General features: G+C 37.0%; 1 protein-coding gene across 1 annotated transcript in view; it reads right to left on the reverse strand.

Annotated features, from left to right (window-relative positions):
- Nucleotides 1-23,706, reverse strand: part of LOC126416380 (calbindin-32) — a 750,330-nt gene that overhangs the window by 35,877 nt on the left and 690,747 nt on the right. The window contains exon 9 of the mRNA XM_050084060.1: nucleotides 12,460-12,516. Within this exon, the coding sequence (XP_049940017.1) occupies nucleotides 12,460-12,516 (57 nt within the window). The remainder of the gene's footprint in view (nucleotides 1-12,459; nucleotides 12,517-23,706) is intronic.

Genomic DNA, 23,706 nt, shown 5'->3' on the forward strand with positions numbered 1-23,706 from the left:
ATGTAATTAACAAAATTTCCCTGCAACCAGTACATAGTGTTGTTTTTTGCTGCTGGGAAATAGTGTGCTTCAGGCCTGTGTATCAAGGACAGTGATACACTCTCAGAGGATGTCCTGGTAATCAGAGCTATTTGCTCTCGGATCCACCTCCAACTATTCCTGTGACTGCTGCAAGTGTATCTATGAATTATTGTGTCAACTAGATGGCATTGTTGACATAAATTTGTTTCACAGAGTCCGATTGCGTACAGTCTTTCATTGGTACTAACTATGTTGTTAACTATATTGCACCATGACATTTTTGTATTAGACGTGAGCACATTAGAACTAATGTTTTTCCAAATCTGAGTCCAATCAATGTTTTGAAACTGTCATTCTATTTTTTTTCCTTCTTTTGCTTTTATTTTGTTCCCACATTATGGCTCTTGATGGTAAGTGTCGTGACTGTCTGATTTTGGCACTTACATAACTGAACTCAACATAGAAAACACTCACATGCTGTAAATGACTTGATATTCTGCACGTTCATCAGGGGAAGCAGGCTTCAACGTTTAATGATCTCAAAAAGTTGGCTGGTTATGCTTTCTCATGTGTCTCTTATTAAATTAACTTGCCTTGTGATAAAAAGTCGAGAGGCTTTATCCATTATATCAGTTAATCCTAGTCCACCATTTTTAGAATCTAAAGTGTCTACTTTAGCAGGTACTCTCCACAAAAAGTATGTGATTTTGGACATTATTCTTCACATTATCATTCTTGGTATTGGAAGCAGCTGGGCAGTATAATAAGCTTTAGCAAGGGTGCACAAATTGATATACTTTGTTCTTTGAACATGGTTCATATATTGAGTTAAATTCTCTATAATGGCTCCTTGCACGTTATCTGCTGCAACTTTCCAATTTAAAGTCATCATTTTCATGGGGCATGCTGTCAGAGTGATCTCAAGTGTTTTATGTTGTCGGACTAATTTTGCCCACTCGACTTTGATATTATCAAAACCTCTGAGATTTGTCATCTTACTTTTTTTTTTTCATTTGCATTGGCTACAGATGTCCTGTAGTATGTATCAATCACTATTGCTAGTGTGGTTACTGCTTCATTATTCCTTATAATGACCCCTATATGTCCAACATAGGCTCTTATACCTGTTCTATTTCTTGATCATGTTAAGCCTTTTAATCTAGCGTGAACATGTCAGAGAGAAGGTTCCAATAAAATAGCAAAGAGCAACATGGACAGAGGACTTCCTTGAGGTACACCCCATTTTATTTGTATCGGCGTGGATTGTTGACAATTTGCCGCTATTTTTGCATTTATTCCAGTTTCTGTGTTCTTGATCAACTGTATGACCCTATCGTTGAAACCTGTTTTCTTCAACGTCTGTAGAAGATATTCGTGATTTACTACATTGAAGGCTTTATAAAAAAATCTAAAAAAAAAGCACACTTTATGTTTGTTACAGAAGTTATTACAATGATATCCCTGATTCTGCTAGATTTTGAAAAATTGTTCTGCCTTGCCGCAGTTCTGATGTTGACTAATAGTTTTATCTTTAAGGCATGAAATACTCTTGTTTACTATTCTAGCTATTAATTTATAATCAGAATTTAGCAGTGAAACTGGATGAAAATTATTTAAATCTTTGTTTCCATTATTTTTTGGCATAAGAACAGTTTTACTCTCCTTAAACTCAGCCGGAATAATTTTACCATGAATAACCTCATTTACAATGTCCATGATTTTCGCACCCACTCTTGGCCAGTAACGGATGTAAAACTCTGCTGGCACACCATCCGGTCCTCGGAAATTTATTAGTGGTGAGGTGCACATACATGTCCTCTTCACTGACTACCTTGAGAAAACTTTTATTGTCATCTTCTGTCAGCTGTGGGGCTAGGATGTCAAGGAATTCTTCCAAGGAAGCATCACTACTTTGATTTACAGAATATAGCTCGCAACAATAGCGATATATCTTGTCCATGATATCCTGCTGGTTTCTGAGAATCGTACCATTTTTTACATGCTTCACTAAGTGATACAGGGAAGTAGTTTCATCTTCTGACATCAAATTTGCCTTCAAATTTATTTCCAACCCTTCCATTTGATTTCTCTTGATATTAAGTAGTTTGGCTTTGACTTTTTTGATGTCTACTATCCAAAGTGAGTGACCTGCTGAGACTTGATCTTATAGATTCCTCAAAACAGAATAGTAATATTCTATAGTGCATTTCATTTCTCTTGTGCTCTGGACACTGTATTGAACAAGAACCTTCCTCAACTTTCGCTTTGCCATTTTAACCCACCAGTCGATAGCAGTCACATATCTACTATAAGCATGCAGGAATATTGCCCAGGATTCTTTAATCAGGTCTTCTAAATCATGATTTACTAACAAGGAAATGTTCAAATTCCACTGATTCTTGAATCAGCGAACTGAGTGTCTTGTTAGACATATGCAAGCTAAGACACTTGAATGGTCTGAAAAGTACATAGGAATGGTTTCTACTTTTGTCATGGAAGTTTCAAGATTTTTAGAAATATATAATCTATCAATGCTGCTATGAGATTTTGCCATGATATAAGTGAACCCAACAATGGAGGGGTATTTGATTTCCCATATATCCTTTGATTCTCAACCTGTAACTAGTTGTTTTAGTTCACTTGAGAAATTAAAATTAGGTAACTGATCTTTTCAATTTAAAACACAATTCAAATCACCTCCAAGTAATAACTGTCTTGGACTTTCCCTTAACAAGTATATCAGTTCATTTTTGAAGAAACGTGCCCTGTCAGCTTGGTGAGAACTTCCTGAAGGTGCATACTAGTTGATAGTCACATCATAGATATTTAGGCATATTCCCCTTCCAGATTCCAGTCATTCCACCTCACTTACTGGAAACCCTTCCCTCAGCAAAACAGCTGTTCCAACACTTGTTTCATGAGACACATTTATGTGACTGACATAACCTGGAATAACTAAATCTGACATTAGAACTTCCAGTAACAGGGCAATATCAGTTGCAGATTTGTACAAAATTCCTTAAGTGCTGATAATTTCAAACTGGATGTAATTTTATTTATGTTTATAGTGGTGACAGAGTAAGATTGTGTCTTTGCACTGTCACTATGTAGCTGTTTTGATGAACTAATTTAGTTTCCTGTGGTTCAGGGTTCAGTTAAACTATTAACATTTTTCTCGGAAGGCTGAACATGGAATAACATTTCATCAGTTTATTAGTTACTATCACATTTTTTTCTACTTCTGACCTTTTCTCTTGTATTGCTAGCAAACTGATTTCCTTGTAAACTTTCTAATATTTCCTCCAGTGATTCATGTAGTACCATTTTGTACCGAACATTCTTTGGGCTTGGGTCACCCTTTCTGGATTTTCCCTTTCCTTGGTTACAAGCACATTCACATTTGGTTGCATTTTTATTTTACTTCATAGCTCATATGGAGTAGCAGCAGATGCTTTTGCAATTTCTGTTGCTAGTGCCTGCCCTGCAGTGTTGACTGTGATTTCATTTTGGCCACCACTTCCTTGTTCCTTATTAATATCACTTACTTCCTGATCAAGGGAAACAAATGGAGACTGCAGTTTTGCAACCTGTCCATGAATTTGCTTACTATCAGATAGCTACTGATCTTTGCCATCAGCTACTTCAACTGTTGTTTCTTGCAAATTAATACTGGCTAGACCCCCTTCATTTTCTGGTTCCGTGTCTTTATTATCTTTCTGTTCATCAGTTTCCATTTGCATTTTGCCTTCCAGTTCCTCTGTCTCCTCATCACACTGTTTTTGATTGTGAACTGAGGGAGTTGTACAGGACAGCTCGTCCTTTGAGAAACTATCAGTTGTCTCCAAAGGTCGTTTTTTCAGCTGCATTTCAGTTTCACAAATAGTGGTTACAGGGTTTCCCTTTGTTGTTGACGGGGGAAATAGTTGTTATCATGAAGGGAGACATCATCTTGGCCCGCTGTGTGGACACCCTCAACCAGTTGATCCACGCTGTTCAGTGGTAACAAATCACTTAAGGTAAGTTTCTGATGCTGTATCAAATTACTTTTAAGAACAACAGTTCACCACAGCCATTCCTGTCTGAAGCAGCTGGTTTCATTACATGTAGCTACCTGACCTGCATAAACAGATTGTGCAATATATACACATACAGTGATGTGAGAAAAGATATTTGTCTTAAGTAATGTCAACTCTATAGATGGAAACCTTACTTTTATAACCATTTTATGCACAAAATCTACTTCATAGCCCCACCTTCCTAACACTTTATAAACAGTTGCAGCACTGTATAACTTGACAAAAACACAGTATTTTTTCCTGATCCAGTTGCCAGGTTTGGATGGTTTCAGAATTGAGGCCAATTACTGGTTTAATCCAGTCATCTATTTCCAGGGATGTTGGCTGATCTGGACAGGATTTATTGTCAAAAGCAAATACCAGAGTATTCTTCCTGAGGTTTGTAGCAATAGTTAATCCAATTAACAGCAGCACAACCAGAAGGACTGATAAGATCACAATGAATATGAATGAAGACGGAGATTAACGGATGGAGAGCACTCAGAGAAGAACAAGTACAGCGATGTAAACACGGAAGTGGAGTGCAGCGCAGTAGTAAACAACATCCACTCCCTAGGGTGACTGAAATGGATCTATCTGAACAGCACAACTGAATATGTGTTGCTAGAGGTAGCTACCATACATTTGGTTACAGTGTTGCCATATTGCCACTCTTTAATGTCCTTTTTCTGCCGGGTGTAATCACTGGACAAAATTTTGTGAGAGACATTTTTTTATCACTGGTATGTGAGGAGTTGCAATGCAAAGTCCAAGTGTACAAATTTTGATTCACCCTACATATGTGGTCTCCTTTATAGATGAGTTACACTTTCCTAGAATTCATCCAAAAAACTGAAGTTGACCAATTGTCTTGCCTACTTCACACCTTATGTGCTCATCCCATTTCATAATGCATGAGCTTCTCTATGTTTTGTAAATTTTAATTTCATCATCAAAATTGTACAAAATTAATAATGCTTTATTTTGGAAGTTATTGTTAAAATTCTATAAAAAGCGATGCAGTGAGGCTGCGAGTTAGTTGCTGAATAGTTGTTTTGTCAGTCAGATTTGAAGTTACTTTTGGAAGTCAAAGAGATCAGTGAAGTCTTTCTGTGTTTTGTTTACATGATGAGTGTGCAGTTTGGACATCAATTAATGTGAATAAAAATTTGTGAAGCCTGAAAATTTCCCATTCATTCATCAATGGACCAGGCAGAAAAAACTTAAGTAACATTCAACATGAATAGTTACATTTGGTGGAGTTGAGCTGGGACTGATGTTTGAAATGTGGAAATATGTTTAACAAGTGACTGTTTCAGGTGAACGTGAGATGAATGCCAAGCATAAATTGTGTGGAAAAACTTTGTGTTTTGGATGCACAAAATGAATGGAAAGAGTTGGTGTGGATAAAAAGGACCAAATTCTCAGACAGCACTGTCTACCATCAGATGAATAACAGTTTATGTTTTTAATTAAATAGTTTTGTGACAGTAACAAATGTTTGTGTGGAAAGTTTGTGTATTTTGTAAGTTACCATGGCCAATAACAACAAGGTAAACACTTCGGATCTAGGAGCAAGTATCAGTGAACTATCGCCCAATAGTTATCAAAGTGTAGATCGAAGCTTTGGTGGAGAGGGTTCCAGTGAAAAAGTTGCCACGAGTACTCCAATTGCACAGGAAAGTGTAGGAGGAGATGATTTGTTAATGTTATTAATGCAGCATATGAAGGAAGTGAAGGAACAGATGGGACAGATTAGGCAAGACGCGAAGAAATAGATGGGACAGATTAAGGGTATTGCTCAACAGTTAAGTCAGCAATTCAGTGAACAAATTGCGGAATTAAAGAATACTGTTACTGAAAATAGTAATCATATTAGGGAAATCCAGGAGGGTTTGGCAGCACTAAGAATTACTGTTGAGACAGGACGGGGTGAACTCAATACTTGTTTAGGAGCAGTAGAAGGAAGATTAGAGATATTAGAAACTAATTTCACACAAGAGTTGTCCAAAAATGAGGAGAGATTCAAAAAACTAGATAAACCTGTAAAGTAGAAAATTCTAAACTTAAAGTAGAAGTTTTTCAGACTAGGAGACTGTTAGAAGAGAAAGTAGAAGCTTACAAAAGGAACTCTGAGCTAAAACTTACAGACATTTCCAACCAAATAAGTAATGTAGAACTAAAGTACAACGAAAAAATAGATTTGTGTAAAAGCAATGTTGTAGATTTAAGTAAGAATGTCGTAGAACTATAAGATGGTGTAGCTCAAAGGAATTTTGTTAGCAATGTCAATTGTTTATGGTGTGGCATACCTTTAAAATGCTTTCCAGGAGATGGTAAATTGCATCCTGTTGATTTTTTACAGCATTGTCGAGATAATTTTAGTAATGACATGACAGACAATGTTGAAATTAAATTTGTTAAGAGATTTTTGGATGGAGAAGCAATCTCATGGGCCAATCAGAATGTTAATTGTACTATGTCATATGATTAATTCAAAAGAAAGTTCTTAAATAAGTTTTGGTCAGAATCTTAGCAAGCTAGTATTAAGAGTGAGTTTTTGAATGGTCAAATGTATAGGGAAGGTGATGGTAGCTTGATGTGTTTCTGTGAAAATCAATTGAGGAAGTTAGTGCACTTAGACAAATCTTTTCATGAACTAATACAAATAGATGCCTTAAAAAGGAGATTACCAAAAACAGTACAGTGGGAGTTGATTTATCGACCAGACGACTCCATAGATCAGTTCTTGAGATATGTAGATAAGTTGGATTGAGCCTTTGAGAGAAATGAGAGGTTAAGTAATGGCAGATTTGGCAATCAACCATCTGTGGGGGGGGGGGGGGGGGGGGGGGAATCGAGGTAGGAGTGATAATAGATGGCTCAACCATAGAATTGGGAATGGAAACAGAGGATATGACAACAGGGAGAGACCTTGGGAGAATAATAACAGACAATTGGACAATCACCACTCAAGACCATCCAATTGAAACTGATGGATGCTTCATTGGGAGCCTGTCAGTTTGGGACGAGAAATAAGTACCGAAATCAGGCTAAACACCACCGGCCTAGGGACATCAAAAATAATTACTGAAGATAGAGTAATCAAAGATATTGGAGTGGAAATGACAGAACTAGCGTAAGAAGAGCACATAAGATTAGCAAATTACAGTTTGACAGTAAATTCTGCAAAAGTATGAATGAAAGTGTTGAAGATAGAAGAAATAGGATCTGTAAGAATGTTGAAGAGGTTCTGTTGGAGGAGGAAACTATCTCAAGTCTATATAATCAGTATGGCAAAGAGGTTTGCAAAGAAAATGTTGGTTCTGATGATAATCCTGATGAGTTTGGATTAGGTAAATTGCTGGAGGAAGAATCAATCACTGTTAAGCACTTAAGTGATGATATTTCTACTGGTGTACTTGTCAACAATTCTGATGATCATCGTAAAGATGTTGTAGAAGTGTCTAGTATTGGAGATGATAGCATGTGTGATAATGTTGATAGTGAAAGTGTCAGTAGTTATGGTGAATAGGAGGCAGAATTAGACGGCATGGTGTATATGAAGGTTAAAGAAGATTTAATTAATGATGAAGAAGATGATGTTAGTAGTATTTGTGAAGTATATGAGAACCAGATTGTACAAGTGGAAACTGGGAAGGTATCATCAGATAATGAACATGAGGATAGACATTACGATTTAGATGTGATGCTAGAAATGTTATGGGATACTTACAAAGGTTATAGTGACAGCGACAGAGTAAAAAGGGTCATCAAGATTATTTGTGAAGAACTGCATTCCAACTGGGAAGGTAGAAACAATCAGCAGGCTTACAGTGAGATCAGTTCTGGGAAAAGTAGACAGTGTGAAAAAGAGGAACATGACATCAAGCAATCATCTGCTGTACCTCTAAGTAAAATTCAGACAAGTAAGAGAAACTGTGCAGGCAAAAATGGTATAAACAACTTGGACTTTAGAGAGACTGAGAATGATTTGTTGCATGAAGATGAGGAAAGCAGGAAAGAAAAAGTTTTGGGTTGCCCTTATATATGTATAAGAGTTGCAAATTATGAATGAGTTTGCCTATTAGACATGGGTAATCCTGTCTGTGCCATTTCTGAAAAATTTAGAGACCAGATAAGACATAGTGCTGACTTTAAGGAATATCCTGTTACTGGAATCAGAATTAAGGGCGTAACAGGTAGGCACAGCAAAGTTGTCAACAGGCAAGCCTTAATATCTTTCACTATTAATGATGTGTAGTATAACCAAGTATGTTTTGTAGTATCTGACCTCAATGAAAATATTTTGTTTGGAATGAAGTAGATGCAAGAAGTAAATGCAGATTTTGACTGGAATAACAAAAAGTTAACGCTTACCAACCCAAAGACAGATGTAACACATGTGACTGAACTAATCATCCAAAATTGCCTAGAGAACAATTTCCAAATAAGAAGAGTGATTTGTGCAAATGAGAAGATTGATGTTAATGAGGAAGACAATGAAGAAGAACGCAATGAAGACAAGTATGCTGAATTAGTGGCCACCAAACTAAAAGAAGCTGGAGGTCTAGATAAAGAACAGACAGATCAATTGGGTAGTTTGTTGTAGGAATACAAAGATGTGTTTAGTGAGAAACCTGAAAAAGTGAAAAACTATGAATGTAGACTTAATCTAAAACCACAATAACCATTTTTTATCAAACCATATGGAGTAAGTGTCAAACACCAAGAAAAAATAAGATGATGTAAAAGCCCTCAGGAGCAAACAACTTTGTGTCAAATATGTGGTGAGCACTAGGTCTCTGAGCTATGTAGCATTCTATTTTCTTCTCTTTAGTTTTGGATGCTACATCTTTTACTCATCTATAAACCTGTAATGAAGTTATCTCTTACTGAAAATGCTATGCATTCTCTGTAATATAAGTTTTCTGTATGTAATATGACTATTGAGTGACATTATTTGAGGAATAATTAGAAAATGTAAACTGCACACTAAATTTGACTTTCCTGCAATAGTGACTGACCAGTTATTGTAGTTATACTCTGTAGAGCATGTATTTGATTTGTGGGTGTTTCTTTGAGAGTTACAGGCATGGTCATGATTTCATGAATTTTCTAATGAGATGAACTAATGAACAATGGTAAAGATGTACATGTGTTACTAAATGGACAAATTGCACTGTGACAAAAGATATTTTGTAAAAAGTTTGTTATTACATGATGGTGTAATGATGAGCAGTCTGTGAGTTTGTTTGATATGATAAAGAGTTAAATGAGATCTGGAGGGGGGAGGGGGAGGGATCAAATATACTGTATAGTGGAATATACTGAAATATTAATCAAAAAGAAAGGATAACTATATAATTAATTTTTGGTTCATTGACTTTAATCTGTATATAGCTAAATCTTTACAGTTTAGAGATGATTGATTTGTATGATTTTGTTTGTAAATATGCTAATAGTGTAGGGTAACATGTGAATGCTTTTGATATATTCATACCTGATGTGACCTTAATTGTAACCTACACAAGTACCTTGAGTAATGAGTTCATCCCTGTTCCTACCTAGAGAACTGTATCCAAGATCCTTACCTGACCTGGAAGTGAAAATTAACTGTGAAACTAATAGTGGACTGTGCTATTGCACTGTATGATGATGATGATGATGTTTGGTTTGTGGGGCGCTCAACTGCGTGGTTATCAGCGCCCGTACAATTATCCAATCTTTGCTCAGTCCAATTTCGCCACTTTCCTGGATGATGATGAAATGATGAGGACAACACAAACACCCAGTCATCTCGAGGCAGGTGAAAATCCCTGACCCCGCCGGGAATCGAACCCGGGACCCCGTGCTCGGGAAGCGAGAATGCTACCGCGAGACCACGAGCGGCGGACATTGCACTGTAGAGATTGCCAGAAAAAGAGGGGTTGCAAACACGAGATAGACAGTGCAAAAGGACTGATGATTGTGAGCTGCCAATTCCTTAAGATGTGCAATATGAACCAGTGACTGGGGTGACAGCTAAGAAAAGAAAACTTTTTTGATCTTTTGGATTGCTTGTATGTATTTAGTAGCCATTCATATTCATACAAGTAATACTCGTAAGAGTGGCCGCGGGGGGGGGGGGGGGGGTTTCTCTTTTTATATGCATCTGGATAGTTATCAGACAATTCAGTGCTCCCTAAGGCTATATATATATATATATATATATATATATATATATATATATATATATATATATATATAATTCTATCCTTTTAATCAAAAAGAAAGGATAACTATATAATTAATTTTTGGTTCATTGACTTAATGTTCTGGAAGGTCATGCGTTGTCATAATTATCGGTGGATTGTTGTCATTGATAAAATTATGTACTTATACTAAATTAAGTAACTAATCAAGAAGTTGAAGTAATAAGTCCTTAGAAATTAACTAAAGACTGCAGAGATGTTAGCATGAAAATCAATGCTTCTAATTAACAAAATTGCAATCTAAAAATCCAGTAACCTTAGACCTCACTATCTTGAGAAAATGCTTAAAAGTTATTGGCAAGCAATGTATTTTCATTTGTTATTTATTTTTATGTCTTCCTCTGTAATTAATATTCCTTGTAATTACATTTCTAATTAACTGTCCAATTGTTTATATCTCACTGTTTTCCAAATTCCAGAATTTGAGCTCTTATTTGTATGTTCTGTGTATCTAATTAGATAAAGCACAAGCCCTGTACTATCATTACATGTTAGTAACCAAATCCAAACTGTAATTATTTATGTAACTAAAATAATATGAGAGACATTATTTTAATTAAACTTCAGAATGATTATCTTATGGAAAACTGAAGATATCACTATAAAAGATTGTCATTGAATATTGTATTTTATACCTTATTTGGCTGTAACATCAGTTTCTTTACATTTAGTAAATTTTAATTATATCATCAAAATTGTACAAAATTAATAATGCTTTATTTTGGAAATTATTGTTAAAATTCTATAAAAAGCGATGCAGCGAGGCCGTGAGTTAGTTGTTGAGTTGTTGTTTTGTCGGTCCGATTTGAAGTTACTTTTGGAAGTCAAAGAGATCAGTGAACTCTGTCTGTGTTTTGTTTACATGACGAGTGTGCAGTTCGGACATCAATTAATGTGAATAAATATTTGTGAAGCATGAAAATTTCCCATTCATTTATCAATGGACCAGGCATAAGAAACTTAAGTTAAATAACATTCAACATGAATTGTTACAAGAGGAAGCTGCCTCTCGCCATACCAAACAGGTATTCCTTCTAAGTCATTCTATAACCTACAATGATTCAACGATAAGACTCTCCCATATACCACAGTGTTATCAGGAAACAGTCGCAGATAGCTGCTCGCTCTCTCTGTCAGATCATCCATTCTCTGTCTCAGGTCTGACAGTACCTGCTGATCATTTTCCATCCGGAGCAACATACTGTGTTATATTACATAAAAAGTTTTTGAGGCCTTCACATATTTGAGAACCTATTCCATATGTTCAGGCCTTCATTAACAGTCCGCAGTGGGGGCACTGTGTCAAATGCTTCCCAGATATCTAGGAACATGGAATCTGCCAGTAGCCCTTGATTCATGGTACACAAGATAATGTGCAAGAAAAGGACAAGCTAGGTTACACAAGAGTGATAATTTCTAAATTTGTGCTGATTTGTTGACAAACTTTTGCATCTGAAGGAAGTATATTGTATTGGAACTTAGAATATGCTAAATAATTCTACAGCAAACTGATGTTAAGGATATTGGTCTGCAATTTTACAGGTTGGTTCTTTCATCCTTCTTATAAAAAGGAGTCATGTGTGATTTTTTCCATTGCTTCAAACTTTGTGCTCAGTGAGAGATTCATGACAAATGCAAAGTAAGTAAAGGACCAATGCTGAACAAACCTTCTTGTATTTCAGTTTCTATGATTGTGTTCTAGTATGTGTGGTGTAGCTGCTTTTTCATGCTTCTTTCTTCGGCATCTTTCAGTTTACCAACATTCTCCTGGTTCTAAGCTGGTTTGGCACTATTACCCCATTGCTTTGTTATTCCTGGAGTGGTTTTGATATTTTGCACCCATGGGCTGATAGTTGACGTTCCATTCATACTACATCATTTCATACCTTGCAGCTGATCAAACAGCTGAATAAACTATTGATTCTGTTGATTGTAGGATCAGCACTCTTTGCAGAACTTTTGATTCCAATGTCACACATAATATAAGCAGTACTTTCATTTTTCCACATCATCTACTCATTTATAGTACAAATATTACTTTCATATCTACTCTAAATGTGTGAAAACTCAACAAATAAGAGTATTAAGTAAGATGGTTTCATGTATATATCAATAATGTGGTTACATACCCTGTCATAAAGTGAGAAGACTCGCTCTATGTCATCTTTTGTAAGTTTGGTGGCTCCCTGAAAGTAAACAATACGACATAATTTTATAGTTTTACACTTGTTACATGACTGTATTCACTGATATTTCATTAATAGTAGAAAATGTAACTAATATTGAAAGTGGACTATTAAACAAGACTCTGAAAAGATTCTGTGAATGACGAGTAATGAGAATTTTTATGAGGATAACACAGGAGAGGAAAATCAGTACTTATGGCTAAATTTTATGGCAGTGTTTTAATTACAGAGATGTATTATGTTCATTCCCACATTCTAACTTCAAAATTCATATGCTATGATTTGAATTCCATCCCAGATGAATTCCACAAGAATTATACAATACAGAAACATGAACAGCCTAAGATAGAGACAGTCAAGGATGGTTTATTCTTTTAAGTGAAATTTGCTTGGAATATACAACATAGTATGCATTTTTTTAAGAGTAGTGGACAACTTTACTGTGGTAGAGATCATTCAGGTACAGTTAGGTGTATAGGGACAGTGAAATGAAAGAGGATGGCATTAAAATGTTATGTGAAGATACTAACAAAAAGATTATTTCTTTAACTGTAAAGACATGTTTAGTTTGCAGGTAAATTATTTAATTATCAACTTATAGCAATCTTGGATTACTGATAGTTACATCACACACTGACATACATATCCTCATCTATTACAAAATAATGTTCTTCATTATCTTTCTTCACACCTCCAAAAATTTGAAAGAAATACAACAAATGTCTGTGTTACAAGGATGATGAAGTAAAAATGCATTGGAGTAGAGTAAAGAAACATTATTTTGTTACATAATGACACTTCTCTTCACAGTTTGTAAGTGTGATGTGATCTGCTTCAGAGTAAAGGCAAACAACATGATAGTTTACATATGGTTGCATAAATTAGTGAGAACAAAAAGTCAAGTATGAGTGTGTGTGTGTGTGTGTGTGTGTGTGTGTGTGTGTGTGAGAGAGAGATAGAGAGAGAGAGAGAGAGAGAGAGAGAGAGAGAGAGAGAGAGAGAGATCCCCTGTACTCCTGAATTACTTACATTCTGCCAGAACATTCCCTACTATTGTAACTGAATTAAATATTCTTGCTTGGACCTGCTATTGTTACTGTCTAATTTATTTATTTAACCATTTTCCATAATATGTAGTAGTGTTTAAAAGGTGCTATTGCAATAGACTTAACATCTAGTGTTTACAGCAGTAAAAGTCATGTTTATATGTACATATTATAAAAATTATAAATTACACATACTGAGTTACATGCAGCCACTTACTGAATATAGGCAATGGTACTGTAGATATTCTCTAATAGATGTTTTAAAACATTTATATTTAATGTATACATTAAATCATCAGGCAACTTGTTGAACATAGCCTGTACTTCCTGACACCAACACGTATTTGCTGGGACTGCATGTAAGACTCCTTTTAATCTTGTGTTGTGACCATGTATGTTTCTCTTATTCTCACTACTACCATTGCCAATTATATTTTTTTAAACTTATGTAGGTGAGTTGATAATATACAAGTCCATAATATACATGTGTGGCGTAGAGCGCCATAAATATCGATAGTTGTTCTGTGCGTAAGTGTGCTATCTTTGAGGAGAGGGCTTTGGAGAGGATGTTGGACGCTAATGGCAGTTAGCCTCCGGACTTGTATCTGTGTAGAAGCTAAGTGTGAATAAATCTGTATCTGAGAGAATACTAGTTGTTTACCTACAACTATTCCATATTCCCTCACTGGTGACCCCGTTTTTTGTGTAATACGCGTCCGACTTACCGCCCGAAGGTTATTTACGCGCCTACCGCGTCGGGTTTCTCCACGATCGCGAGGGCCTTTGTTCAGCTCCAGACAATGGCCTTTCAGCACTCACCGCCGCCCGGATTTCAGCAACATCTCTCCAGCACTCCTGCCATTGTAGTGGACATGCCGCAAGAATCTTCGGAATCCTTCAGCCAGAACATGCAGTAGAATTCATCGAGTGCCGCCAGTTTCTTTCAACCTCCAACGGTCATGGACTCTGGCTTTGTCAGCCTAGACCTTCCTACGTGTTCTCCACAGAGTGTTGATCAGAAAACAGTTAATTATTACCGAAAACATTTTCCAGCCGCTTCTGCGGTGCAGGCTCCTCTCACAGATGCTCTCGCTGGCCCACAAACTTCTGGCACCCGCCATGTACCATGGACACCAGACATGGACAAGCCATTTAACGAACTCAAACAGCTGTTGGCCTCCGCTGTCACTATTGCTCACCCACATGTGCATGCCACAATGTTTATCACTACTGAAGCTAGTCACAATGCTATCGGCGCAGTACTGAGTCAGACATACAACGATGTTACAACCCCCCCTGCAGTTTTTTTCAAAAAAGCTAAACAACGCGCAGAAGAAATACTCAGCATTCAACAGAGAATTACTTGCAGCTTACGAGGCCATAAGACACTTCAGAACTGATGTTGAGGGACGAGATTTCTATGTGCTCACTGATCACAAGCCGTTGGTTCCTGCCATAAAAAATCCTGCGGCTGATCCACCCCCACGACCCTTTCGTCACATCGATTACATCTTGCAATTTACAAATGACATTCGCTAGATCCGAGGAGCGGACAATGTGGTTGCTGATTTTCTCTTGCGTGTTGGTGCTGTCACAACCTTAATTGACTTAACGGACCTACCTCGGTTGCAATCGGCAGAACCCAATACCATGCAGTTAATTTCGGACCACAGCTCCTCTCTCCAACCGGTACGCTCTACTTTCCCTGGCATATCTGACTTAGTGTGGTGTGACGAATTGACTGGTACGTTGCGGCCATTCCTTCCTAAGCCCCTTCAACGCCAGGTCTTTGACAAACTACACACATTAGCACATCCCGGTGTCAAAGCTTCCACCCGTCTGGTAGCTGAACGGTTTGTCTGGAGAGACATGCACCACGACTGTCAGTCTTGGGCAAGGGCATGCATGTTGTGTCAACAGAACAAAGTTTCCAGGCACACTTCTCCACCCCTTGGCTGTTTTGCCCAACCGCCAGGCCGGTTTCACCATGTTCATGTCGACCTCGTAGGCCCTTTGCCCCCCTCCGAGGGTTTCCGTTACTTGTTTACAGCTATTGACAGGATGACTTGGTGGGCTGAGGCTGTGCCTATTCTGAACATTACCTCTGAGACAGTAAGTCGAGCATTCTTAGATTCGTGGATCTCTAGATTTGGCTCACCTGTTTACCTCACCACTGACCAGGGGTGACAATTTGAGTCTTCAGTTTTCTCTGACTTATGTAAAATGTGTGGTATTGTCAAAATTCATACTTCTGCATACCACCCCCAAAGCAATGGGCTTGTCAAGTGATGACATCGCACCTTAAAGTCTGCCCTGCATTGCCATGACTCACTATGGACAGAGGCACTGCCCTTCGTGCTTCTTGGCCTTCGTGCAACTTTCAAGGAAGACCTCAAGGGTTCCGTAGCCGAGGTTGTTTATGGCCAACCTCTGGTTTTGCCTGGAGAATTAGTCACTCCCACCCCACTTCCACGGCCCTCTGAACTCCCTTCACTTCTCGAGCGGGTGCGCTTGCACTGCAGCAAAATTCAGCCACCACCTCCGGCTGCTCATACACCTCCGCGCGTGTACGTACCGCGCACACTAGACTCTTGTGAGTACGTGTTTCTCAGAGACATCTCAGTCAAAGCCCCGCTTCAGTCGCCCTACACAGGTCCTTACAAGATCGTCAAACGCTCTGAGAATAACATGGATCTCCTCATAAAAGACTCTGTAACCACGGTCTCACTCAACCGAGTGAAACCAGCTTTCATTGAGCCTCAGGTGAACCTCCCTGATTCTGCCCCTATTTCTCCCACTCCTGCTTTGAGCAGCCATGCATTCGGGTATTGATTCTCTACTGAGCACTGCTCCTTCTCCGCGTTCATCTAATTCGAGTGGCCAATCTTTTCGGGGCTTCACTCCTCACAGCCCTCGAAGTCGAACTGCCAACCAATTGGATTCTACCATTGTGTTACCATCTTCGTGTGACAGCTCTTTGTCACGCCGTTCAATGCACGCTGGCTCCTCATTGCCTTTGGTCATGCTCCCTCCTCTGTCAGCTGATCGCCCAAGGTTGTCTCCTGCGCAGTCCAGTGCACCTGCCACCCCCCTCTTAGCAGATGCTTCCCCCTGCCATGGCTTTCTCACACCTCCCTGCCTCCCTACCATTACTCGTACAGGTGACACCCAAGAATTCACAACACATGTGCACCCTGATGACATACATAAATTATCTGTTGTTGTAGATGGCGATACGGTGTGTGTGGTACTCGCGTGTGACAATGTTGAGGGAGGAAGTGCAGAATCTCGGGTGGTGCGCCATTTTAAATTGAGCAGAAGTGCTGCGTGTGTCAATTTGCGTGCCTTCGTTAGGCCTTCTGGCAAGGTGATTCTCCGCCTGCCGGCTGACGAAGTGCTACACCTCCACTCCAGAAGGGGGGGGGGGGGCTATGTGGCATAGAGTGCCATAAATATCGATATTTGTTCTGTGCGTAAGTGTGCTATTTTTGAGGAGAGGGCTTTGGAGAGGATGTTGGACGCTAACGGCAGTTAGCCTCCGGACTTGTATCTGTGTAGAAGCTAAGTGTGAATAAATCTGTATCTGAGAGAATACTAGTTGTTTACCTACAACTATTCCATATTCCCTCACATGCATATTAATGGTAACACTTTCAGTGTTTGAAACAATGGTTTACACAACTGTCCAAGTCTGCTCCCCTTAATAACTTCCCACTCCTCTTTTTTTTCCTCCTGAAGATCCCCCAAGCTGCTTGAGAATGTGCTCAAGCCATACTTCAGATCTGCATTGATATATGCACAGTCAAATACTCACTAGTGATGCTCATTCGTATGGCCTTATAGGTCCCAAAAAATGTAACAGCATTTGCTACCCAGCATGGAATTGATGTATTCAACATTTGTCCCATTTTATGTTACTCTGTATCCAAATACCAAGAAACTTTGTTAGCTTTTTATTTACAATGGGTTAATTTTTGATGGTAATACCAAGGTAAGGCAAGGTGTTATGCTGGCAGCTATGAAAATTTATTGATACTGTTTTCCTGTTGCTTATTATGAATTGATTTATTATAAACCATTTACTGAATTGACTTGTAGTTTGCTACATGTTGGATATTTTCTTTTTTTGCTGCAGATACTGATAATGCTGTATCATTAGCAAACAGAGTTGTTTTATGTGAATCAATATCCACATCCAGATAAGAGACATAAATCAAAGAAAGAAGTGGACTCCATACTAACTCTTGAGGTACCCCAACATGACTGAGTGTTGTTCTGATAAGTATTCTGAGACTATTTGTCATTTTATTTCTGCTTGTCTGTTGCTTACATTTTGCTTGTGGTTGTTAAGAAATGAATGAAGTCATTCATTTCATAGGTCCACAGTGCCACAGTATTTAAGCTTGTTTTGTTGATCTCTGTGGTTTACCATGAACAAAATGATTGTGTGGTGTTACTGCCCTCTGGCACCCCACATATATCAATTCAGCAGATTATGTATCTCTGTGATGAAGATGAGATGAAATGATCAGAAAAATACTAACACCCAGCCCCAGGGTGAAGAAAATCTCTGACCTGACTAGGATTTGAACTCAGGACTCTGTAATGTAGAGGCCTTGATGCTTGTCACTAGACTGCAAGATCATGAAAAAAGCTTTTGTTTTCATCAGTTACTTTCAAAACATTGGTTATGCACTGATGAACAGTCATCTCAGTTGATTCACGGTTTCAGAAAACAGATTGGTAATTCATTACTATTCCATTTTTGTTGATACGCCTTACTAACTTATTGAACACTAATTTTTCAGTAGTCTAGAAAAGCAGGAGATAATTGTAATGTGGCAATATTTTGTCACTTTATCTTCCTTAACAACTTTGAAAAATAGAAATTACTTCTGACATTTTTAACACTTCTGGAAATATGAAACAAAATTTCTGACAGGCAGTGTCATTGACAGAAGTAGAGGTAATTTGAAGCATGAATCAGGAAAGAGTCTCAACACCCTTGTTGTACATGCTGTATGTCAATGACCTGGAAGAGAATATTACCAGCAATCTTAGACTTTTCACAGATAATGCAGTCGTCAGCAATGAAGCACTGTCTAAAAAAAAAAAGTGCAAGGATAGTTAAGGATAGTTAATCTGCCTTAAAGGCACAGAAAAGTGGAGAAAACTATTATCTTTTTACTACAATATCCAAGAAACACAGTTAAGCTTAGCCAACTCATACAGATACTTCAGTGGAGCAATTTGTGGGCACATAACATTGAATTATCACATAGGCCCAGTCATAGATAAGGAAATGGGTAGACTTTGGTTCATTGGCAAGATACTGGAAAAATACAATCAGACTGCTTACAGATCATCTTAGCATACCGCCAGTTGTGTGGGACCTAGAAGACTTGAAGATATATTCAGTTTCTTCCCCAAAAGCACAACAAAAAAATTAAAGAACCATTATCAAGTGAAGAATCTAGAGATATATTTCAGCGCTTACACATCAGTCCCATAGGGAATATGAAAACAAGATTAGACTAATTATTTCAGTCACAAAGGTATCAAGTCATCATTCTTATTGAACTCAGTTTGAGATTGGAACAGTAAGAAATCTTGAGATGATGTACCAAATTAAGCACACTTTGCCACACACTGGAAATCTGTTTTCAAAGTACTTATGTAGATGGAGATATGTAGATACCTTATTGCAGTGAGCAATTACGTAGGTGAGTGATGGGCTCAACTATATTTTGGAAGGAGAACTGTAAGTTTTACTTGGTGCTGATATGCCATCTGTCCCAATGAGTATGTGGTTTTTTGTTCTTCGACAGCATGACCATTTTCTCCCTGCTGTCGTGAGCAACAGACTTTGATAATTTACAAATGCTGATCTTGATTTGTAAATAATACTGGAGAATGAGTTCAATAGTATGAGAACAAAGGTACAGAGTCATTCTACTAAATTATATAACTAGGCTCTGCCTATAATTGATTAGCTGTCAGATATCTGGTTGAATAATATACACTATTTTGTGTTTTTATTATATTTTTTCTCTGTGTTTGCTGCGCAAATTAAGACTGAAAATTTCCAACTACCTCCCAAGAATGTGAGGAAACTGAGACTAATTCTATTTGTAGTTACAACATACCAAAGTTTGGTTTCATATGTTTTAATGTGGTAAAGATTTCAGAACACTTAAATGATAATACACAATAAAAATGATGAGTCAGGCTAGAGACTGTGCCAGCCATTTCTTATATAAATTTTCACATCTCCCCAGTGAGAAGTTAGCTGCTGGGACAAAACTGCCCTATTGACTGTAATTTATGACATAAACCTGTATTTGCCAACTGTTGTTGCAAATCACACTGAAGTTCAGGATGAAAGTAAACTATTATTGAAATATATGTCTTATTTCTGACACCAGCACAGTTGTGTGTCATTTACTGGATTGAGTGTTAATCTTGACTTTTTTGTGAGTTCAAAGTTTCTGTTTGTAAATTACAAAATCAGTAAAGACTGCTAATTTTTGTAATTAGAGCCTACTTAATGCTGGGAAGACTGTACAATTAAACGTTGAATAATTTTTGTGGGGAGTTACACCAGAAGTGTTTACTACCTTCAGAGTCCAGAATATTATGATAATTATAGCAGAAAGCATGGATAAGGATTTATAAAGCATTCTTTGAAAAATTAAACTGAAAAACAACCTTGCACCACTTCCTAAAACATTAATGTTTGTTAAACAAAATGTGACAGATAATGGTGGTACAACAAAAATTCATTATTTATCATGAGAATCAAGTAGTCAGTCATCATTTCAAGCATTTGTTCTGAGAATGTTAAGCAATTTCCTTAATCATTAGTTTTTTATTGTTGAACCACAGCCACTGAATAAGTGTAGAAGTTAAAATTATAATGAAGTATTTGTCTTACTCTCTGATAGAAGCATAACAAGCATTTGTATCAACTGGCTGCTATAAACAAGATTCTGTTTTACTTTTTCAGTGTTTTCTGGCATTCTAAACAGCAGAGGATAACCTGTTGACTTTCAGTTTAGAGCTGAACCTGTTTCTATGAAACTTATGACCCATAACAAAATTGTACTATGGCATGAAACATGTCCCATTTCACTTATACTGAAATGTTGGCTGAATTCATGCTAAGTTACAATGCAATAATCACAATTTCAGAAAAAAAATCCATGGTATAGGCATTTTGTTCATACAACCACAGCTGCTTAGCTACTATGTGACATTGCATAAATTACAATGTCATTATGGAACAATAAGAATGTCTGTAATACATGCATTATTATTAAAAAAGTCAGAAATGTTTGCCATATCCTATACAATATTTTGCTGTTTTTAACATGTAGGTTGAATTTTGAATGTGCTCTATAGAAACAAAATAAGCTGCCTACTGCCTACCTTTAATGATAGTTCATCATCAATGAGTCTATAAAATTATTTTATAATAGCTGTGTCTTTGTACAAAGTTTTAAATTCACTCATTACACATTCCTGCATGATCTCCCACTGTGTGAGATTTAGAGAGCAGCTCACATAAATGAATGAATAATCTTAGAAAGACAGGCAGTACAAACTGAATATGATGTTAGTCCATCTGCCAAATGCCTGTGTAGTATGCTAAACAGTAGTGCACTTAACCCCAGAAGTCTCAGTCTGAAGGACAAAATTTTGCAGTGTAACTGTGCTACCCATAGTCTTTGAAATAACACAAGTGTTTTTGTGCTTATAAGATTCTCTCTGCATTGCCTTTAATAAATGGTCATGTGGTGTTAAGAAATTGCTTACTACACCAATTTTCACAGTCGTCACTCTTTCCAGCAGTTTGCTGCTGACTTCCATTTTCTCATTTCCTGAAATTATTTCTTCATTTTTACATACCTACCACAACTGTAGTCCTTAGCAGTCTATGTATCACCTATTGCAACTCATCATTTCCTGCAATATAACCTACTAGAGTTTCCTCTATTGCAAAATGTTTTCTTAAAAGACTTGTTAAAACAGGATTTTCACTCAACATGGTTATTATTTATATCAACACTTTTTTCCACATAAGAAATAACAAAGAAGATTTCATTTTTGAGTGCATGGACACTCATTTTCTGTTACTAAGCTTTACTAGTGCCACATTACGTTAAAATTATTTCATACTTATGCTACTTGCTCATCAAATGTGACATGTACCTATACACAGAAAGTACTCTGCAAAATGAATGCAGCATTATTCTTACCTCAAAGTGATAAATGGATTACTGAGGAAGGGTATTCATATCAACAGAAAGCAATACTGCTTAATGTTTTCAGAAGTATCACTTCTGCCCATCAATGAGTATCTCATACTATGCTTAGTAGTTTTTTGATGAGTCTACTGGACCTAGAGTAGGGGACAAAGAGGAGTAGTGGGAAAAGGAAGAGAGGAAGGGGAGGAAGCAGAATTCAGGCCGAGATGTCCCATGAATCCAGTTGAAATCTAGCATCTTAATTCTGATCTTAAATACAATAAAAATTAAATGACAATGAATAAAGTTTTATGTATTTTCTTTCATTCTCACATTATTGCATGCACTGTAGATGATCATACTTCATCTGTCTTAACAGTAAAAATTCACGAGCATAGCACACATTAACTGATATGCTGCAATATGGCTACACTGCTGAAGCTGAAGAAAATGAGAGTAGGCTTTTAAGACATTTTTATGGTTAACAGCAATTAAAGTTGTCATCTTACTAAGCAGTTCTTTGAAGAACTTATCATTTGACATAAATAAGCGCACAAAAATATAAAAAAATGATAAGCCTGTTATGCATCCAGCATACATATGGGTAACTTGTGTAAGTGAAAAAATAATGATTCAAAAGTATTTAAAGTAGTTGAAGTGGCAAAAGAAGATTTTATGTAATGCCCTGTACAGTGAAGTGTAAATTCAAAATAATGGTAGAAGTAAAGCTGATGTAGTTCTGTTTTTACATAGCTCAAAGATGTGATCTCAGAAACTACTGTATCCTGTGAAGTAATCTCAACTGGAAAAAGAAAAAAAATTATATGAATTGCAGAATAGTGCAGAAGTAAACAGCACAGTTCCTGTGATTTTATATAACTGAATTTTAATTGTCAAATTTACTGCAAATAAAGCAGATGTTAGACTTAGTTTAAAGCTGTGTACTTGTTATGGAATATAGTAGGTTATCAGATGGATTATTTACAACTAAAATTAAAGAATACATGTTAATGAAAACATGTTTAAGCAAATACTCCCACCACAAAAGATCTAAATTACAGCTGAATTTTGATGCAACACTGAAAAACCAGCCATGCAAGCCACCTAATGCAGAAATTTTGTTCTAAAATTCTCTGCTCTTCTTCATTCCTGAGAAAGAAAACATGCAGATAGCTTTTTGAAAGAGTAGCTTCCACTACTTACTCCAATGCCTTCCTGATGAGTGAAAAATTTGAGAGAGTGTACAAGAATAAATGCAGGGTTTATTTAATATGTAGTTTAGATATATTTAAATTTTAAACAGTTATGAAATTTCATGAATTTGTGTCTGTGTGTATCAAAAATAGACAAAGAATAGGGAATTTGCTGTCATTGTGACTGGGTACTGTTTAAAATATATCACAATGAGTATTTAAAGCACTACGTTCATACAGCACTGCAATATTCTCAGATGTGGATGATATCATTGTTCTGAATAGTTCACTACAAAGGTTTTCCAGGCTGTACGAAAGAGGCAGTAAGGGACATAGCCATTATGAATGTTAGATTATAAATGAATAAAGGTTGTTTTGATAACTGAAACGAAAGAAGTGACTTTCCTACTTGATACTATGTATTACATTTCAAACACTAATTAATGAAATACTATACAATAATAATTAAACCTTGACATCCACTTTTGATATTTGTCCTTATGTTTCTGCAGAATAAGCTAATGTATGTCATCCACATTATAGAGAATTTCTTCATTTCTGTTTGCTGGATAGTCTCTCTGCACAATTTCTATTACATAAATCAAATTTAATGGAATATCTTTTTTGAAACAAAAGTGCACCTGAATGGGAATCCAGTCTATACCCCTGCCTTTCTTGTATTACACACTTCATCTTTGCAGACAT

Source organism: Schistocerca serialis, chromosome 8 (genome assembly GCF_023864345.2).
Source record: "Schistocerca serialis cubense isolate TAMUIC-IGC-003099 chromosome 8, iqSchSeri2.2, whole genome shotgun sequence".
NCBI lineage: Eukaryota > Metazoa > Arthropoda > Insecta > Orthoptera > Acrididae > Schistocerca > Schistocerca serialis.